The 6,000-nt window shown below is 44.7% G+C and overlaps 1 protein-coding gene across 4 annotated transcripts in view; it reads right to left on the bottom strand.

The window, feature by feature from the left end:
• Positions 1 to 1,396: 1,396 nt before the first annotated feature.
• The window catches only part of AK8 (adenylate kinase 8), a 65,713-nt gene continuing 61,109 nt past the window's right edge, over positions 1,397 to 6,000 (bottom strand). For all 4 annotated transcript variants that reach the window (XM_088177488.1, XM_088177490.1, XM_014873331.2 and 1 more), the window contains 2 exons: positions 4,014 to 4,094; positions 1,397 to 1,914 (listed from right to left, as the gene is read on the bottom strand). In XM_088177488.1, coding sequence (XP_088033614.1) covers positions 1,668 to 1,914; positions 4,014 to 4,094 — 328 coding nt within the window. In that variant the 3' untranslated portion in view covers positions 1,397 to 1,667. The remainder of the gene's footprint in view (positions 1,915 to 4,013; positions 4,095 to 6,000) is intronic.

Below are 6,000 nucleotides of genomic sequence, written 5' to 3'. Positions count from 1 at the left end.
TAATTAAAGATGCACTGTCCCTTTTGTACCCTAGCTGCAGTACAAACAGTATTTAAATACACTCTCTACCCATTTCATCTATCAAAATATTTAGTAGGAACGCTCAGATGAAGGTGATATTAGCAAGATGAGCTTCCCATGTATTATTAATAGAAGGGCTCCCAATTATGCACAGATGCTGCAGCACATCTTCATAGCAATGGCAGAAAACCCAGCTGCCCAAGCAGTCACCAACCAGCACATTTGTAACAGGTAGGGCTGTGAAAGATGTTCTTGCCCAGCTGAACACAAGGCTTTGTAGCTGGGCCCTGTGCCTGGGAGCAGCCTCTCCTTAGCCTGGTGCTACAGGCTGGAATTTCTCAGCTCAAGAGGCATCAGGGACTCAGATTGCTTGGATCTGGCTTTCTTAGATTTCAAAGGTATTTATTCTGATTTTTAGAGCTGTCCTCAAGGTTAGGAAGTCCAATTCCCATCCATTAACACCCCTCCCCTCCCAAAAGTATTGAAAATTTTGACTAAATTCTCAAAAAATAACACAATATTCCCAATGCCACCTGGACAACCTGGGTCTTTCCACCTGAAGTTACTTACAGGAGCAAGAAGGAAATTTGGCCTGTGCATTTTTCATTTCTCCATAAGATTTAGACACACAGAGCCAAAGACAACAGCAAAGACTCAAATCTATTGACAGCAACAGGACCAGAGGAGTCACCTAAACCCAAAAACCTGTTCTCTCTGCCTGCACCCTCCCTGAGAAACCTGAAGCTCCTCCCCATGCCCTGACAGGGGGAATTCACACTCACACACAGAGGAGAAATAGAAGGAGACATAACAGAGGCATCCAAGCCAGTTCTCTGACCACAGCACAAATCACTCCCCTTTCTTACAGGCAGGAAGGATGTGCATCTCCACAGCCAGGGTCTGAGACAGCCAGCAGGCTTCCATCAGAGACTTTCCAGGTAAAAAGTATTCATTGCTGCCATATCCAGCCAGAGAAGGAAAAGAAAGAAACCCTGGACACCAACGTGCCCAGGCACAGCTCAGCCAGAGCAGCCACAGGCTGGGAGCTGTTACCAAAGGAAAACAGAATTTAGTGACCCACCTGCTCCTGCAGCTCATTATGTCCTTGATTGGGTTCTGGAAGTGATGAACCTGCAATCAGCTTTCCAGGGCTCTGGATATCCTGCCCAGCAGAATGGGGATGGCCACTCCATCTGCAGAGGGGTTTGTCAGCACTTTTTAAACAATCTGAGTTAACAGGGGAGTGAAAACCCCTGTGGAGAAAGTTCACTGCAGAGCTGGGAGCTTTGTTTTTCTCTTCGTTTTAGGGTTAGTTTGCAGAACAGAGGGAGACAGGGAGAGTCTGGGTGGTTTTGGTGGAGAATTAAGACACAAACACATTTAACAGCTTTAATACTCCAAATCGACTTCATAGGTCTTATACAGTGAAGACAAAACTACTATTCAGGAACAGAAAAAAATATTTGAATTAAGCACAGGACTTCCCCAGCCATGGTGTTACTTCACTCAGCCTTGGTGAGGTTCAGATTTAGCACAGCCTGGCTGACTTCCCCTTCCCTGGTGCTAACCTGCCACTTCAGCAACCAGGCTGCAAATATTACAGGGAAAAATTGAAAATCAACTCTTCTACAAATCATGCCTTTAAATTATAAACTTCTAATGTTTTTACATGGAAGGGGCTTAATGATACAGCTTTCTATGAACTCAAAGATAACATAAGGGTCTTGGTCAGCATTGACATAAAAGGCATCTTGGTAAAAATCCTCCAGGGCCTTGACATGGCTGAAATAGATGTCCAGGCGTTTCTCAATATTTTTTTCCTCATCTTTGGGGTTCTGCCTGAGCCGGGCCTGGATCTCTGGAGTGGGAGCTGGTCTGAATGTGGTGTGGTATCTGCAGAGGAGAAGAAATGCCACGGTTTCAGCTCAGCTTGAGGACACAGCAGCCACTTCTGCAAACACTCCATGCTTTTACCTAGCACAGTCCTCTTTCTGCTCCAGGTTGGGGTTTTAAAACAAAGATTGGAAATTTCAGGGCAGGTAATCTGTCATTGCTGCCTTCAAGAATCCTGGATCCTCAAAGGCCAAGGGTTTTTCTGGAGGTGACACTGGTTGTGTTTATCTGCTTCACATAAGGAGAAATTTCTATTACATTACCCAGTGCTCCACATTCAGAAGCATTTCCAGATCTTCTACTTGTAATCTTTGATTCCTGTCTTTAAAAAAGCATCTAAAAAATCTAACCTTTAAACATAAACACAGCCCTGTGTCCAGCATTGCTGGGACTTGTCACTTAAACTATGTTTAAGGCTCTCAGGCATTTAATTAATTTATGTATTTATAATTTATGTATTATATGTAATTTATGCATTATATATATGTATAAATTTATTAATTTAATTAATTTATGTAGTAGCAGAAGGTAAAATAAAGTTAATTCACCTGAGATAGGTTTTGGCTATTTTTGATTTTCCAAATGCCAGAATTTGGCTTCCCTCAATTCACAGTTGTGGCTTTCCTCAGTTACTTCAGCAGGAAAGAGGATTTTCATCCTCAGAGTCTTGTGGCAGTGCCACAGCCCAGCTCAGCTGACACCAAAGGAATTCTGATGATGTCCCTGCCTTGCCAAAGACTCCCAACAATCTCTAAAAGTTCCTTTGCAATCAAATGTTTAAATTCCCTGTTAGAATTGGTAATCCTAACCCTGAGTAAATGTCTCCTCTGCCCTAAGACAAAACCAGCTTATCCTTCTTCCTGTACAGCCAAATATTCTGAAACTTTTGGGACAGATGCAAAACCAAGGAGAGAGCAGAGTCTGTGTGTCTGCAGAGCTGCATCCAAGGACGTGGACACAGAGTTTATTCCACGTGGGAATCATTTAGGGCACAGCTGAAGGCCACACCCTGCAGCCAGAGGGGCAGGATTTACACAGAGCCAAGGATTAGACACAGCACCTAAAACAATTCAATTCACGGAGAATTTGTGAGGAATAAACCCCAGAGTGTGGGAGAAGGAAGCGTGTGAACTGGAGCAGATACTGCACAGCCTAATCCTAATGATAAGAAATGCAAAGATGTGGGAATGATTTGCTTCAGCCTGTTCCTTTCTGCTGAACAACCCCATTGCTCATTACTAAAGCAAAGAGAGCAGTTACAGCAAATCACTGCTGCTGTCACAAGTTAATGCTGCACCTCGAGTGAGATGTCTGAATAATCATCCATCACTTTGGGACAAATCCACTCCTTATGGCCTTAATCTTTGGGGGTTCAGGATTTGTCTTTGATGCAATAGGATGTGCTCAGCCTTTAGAAAAGCAAAATCAGGGTTTAAAATTTATGTGTGGGAAATCACAAAACCAGACCACAAGTGAAGGTGTGAACACATGCCAACTCCAGCAGGTATTTAGGAAGATAAATTTATCTGTGACTTGTTCCCTGGAAATCAAGGGTGGAGAAGGCAGGAAAGCTGAAGGTCACTGGTGGGACAAGGGGATGTGACACCAGTGAGATGAACCAACCTTACAGTGACTCAGTGACTCAAATGAGTTTGCTCTACTGAGCAGGAAATACATTAACACCTCCCAGCACACAGGACCATCACAGGAGCCTGGGGAAGTAAAATGCAGCAAGTTTTCCATTTTCCCCAGCTGGGAAACCTTCAAAATTCCCATGGGAATGTCTGAAAACCATCTGCACTTAGGCTAGGTTTCAGACATCTTCCCTCAGCATTATTTTACCAACCAATTTAGTCACCATGAAAATGTTAGACCTGAGCTATTTGCTGCTGCAGATTTCAGGATTTCAAACCCCCTGTTCTGAGGAGCTGCTGCAGCAGGAAGGTGGGCTGGTGCTTCAGGAGCTATGAAAGTTTTAACTTTTCTTTTAAGGAATCCCTGAGCAGGAGTAGAGCTCCTTAGATTTCTAAGGAGCCTATTTGGTGCTTTCATCTCCCTGGCAGTGAGGAAAATGTTACACACGAGCCAGGAGTGCTCACCTCTCCCCAGTGACAGGATCAGTTCTCCGCTGGGACAGGCGCTCCATGATGGACTCGTAGGGGAGATTAAAGAAGAACACCCTGTGAGAACACAACAATTAAGTGCATTAACGCCCTGAGAACATCACTTGTGACCTTCAGAGTGCGAGTTAATCCTCACCAAACAAGGAGCAGTCGTGGCAGTGACAGTCCCCCCAAAGCTGTGCTGTCACAAACACGAGCACAGCATTTCTGCTCGTGGTTTGTTTGCTCTGCAGGCTCAGCAGGGCAGGAGCTCTCTGGCACAGGGGCTGTGTGTGCACAGCTCAGGGTGGGGGAATTGCAGCTCTCTGTGTCTGTCCCAGCCCTCTCACCACCCAGCACTTCCCTCTGAACTTCTCCAGAGCCACTTCCCAGTCCAAGCAGCAAACAGAATCACAGTGACAGGAGGTAAATAAAGCACCTCTGCTCTTCCTGTCAAGGACAGAGAAAGAGCTTGTCTGCCAGAATTATGCATTTCTCCAGTGCCCATGAGAGGGATTTTCCTCTTGCTGTTTCAGTCCACTTCCACTCTTTTTGCCCTTGTCTCCCCCCAGAGTGAGTCCCCTGCTCTCCCACTCCTGCCCTGCATCCTTCAAGGCAGGATGAGTGGTAAGAGGGAACACAAGCCCCACGATGCTGCTGACAATTCCCTGTCCCTTCCAGCAGCACTGCCAGGGCACAGGGAGCAGCTCAGCACGGCTGGGCCCTGCTGGTGACACGGCTGAAAGGAAAGATTAACGCTGAATGCTTCATTTGAAGATCAGAATCTGCAATTCCCACTGAGTGCGGACGAGTGAGAGTTGCTCAGCATCTGAGAGGGGCAGCCCCAGAGTGTCACTGGGCTGGGTCCCACACCAGCAGCAGCTTTTCACTGGGGGCTGCAGCAGGACTTGCCCACCCAATTCATGACACAAACACCCTTAGGGGGATGAAGGATGCAGAACCAGAAAACAACACGCCCCACATGCACCCAGACACATCCCACTGCTGCATATAAACTGCTGTGCCCATCTCACATTGATTCCTTGTCTTTTTGGTTCATTATACTGGTCCTGTTAACTTTATATTCGTGTTCAAAAGCTCCTCAGCAGAAAATTCTTGACAAACTGCTGAGCGTGAGCAGACATGAATCCCCTTTCCCCCAGCTATTGGAGACTAGAGCAGATCTGCACAAAGATCACATTTAACAATTAGCTCAGAACAAAAGGAAAAATAAGGCTTCCTTTGAACCTAATTTTTCCCAGTGAAGCACAACCTGAAGGCTGTAAATACACCTTTCTTTACAACACACCTTCTCCTGCTGCTGCCTTCAAGGCCAGGCTTCCTGTTTTCATTTTTGTCTGCTTCTCACAGGAGATACTGCGTGGTTTAGACATTCACCAAAGGAACATTTTTCACTGACTGGGTGGGATCAGACCAGATGAAAGGCTGAGCTTTACCTTGGCATGCACATAGCAGATTACTAGAATCCTTTGTAGGATTTAAAGTTATGAAAATCATCTCTCTTTTCAAATGTTTACAGATAATGACTTCTATTCACACTGTGGTAACAAAATAACAGCCAGGAATAAAACATTCAAGATCTTGGAGATTCCAAAGACAGGAAAAGAACAACAGTTTCAACACTCTTTTATCCCTTACACTCTTAACATTTTGTTTTTCTTTGTTTCTGTTGCCCAACAATGGCACAAAAACGTGATTGTCAGAACAGGTAACATCTGATGATATGTCTCAAGATGAATATTCTAGTAGAGAGGAAACAACATTTACACAGTCAAGATAATTGATACGGTTTCCTATTATATCCTGAGATAAACAAACCCACTGAAGGATTAGAACCTGGCATATCAAGAAAGCTTGTCGTAATTCATAGTTAGGAACACAAAAAGTATTATGGTATTTGAAACAGAAGAGCCTAAAAAACTCTACTTAAAAAGCTGCCAACAAAATGAACTCTGAAAGCCTT

The sequence above is a fragment of the Sturnus vulgaris genome, chromosome 22, assembly GCF_052056855.1.
Source record: "Sturnus vulgaris isolate bStuVul1 chromosome 22, bStuVul1.hap1, whole genome shotgun sequence".
Classification (NCBI taxonomy): domain Eukaryota; kingdom Metazoa; phylum Chordata; class Aves; order Passeriformes; family Sturnidae; genus Sturnus; species Sturnus vulgaris.
Note: the sequence above shows the minus strand (reverse complement) of the source record. Positions and strands in the feature narration are given on the sequence as shown.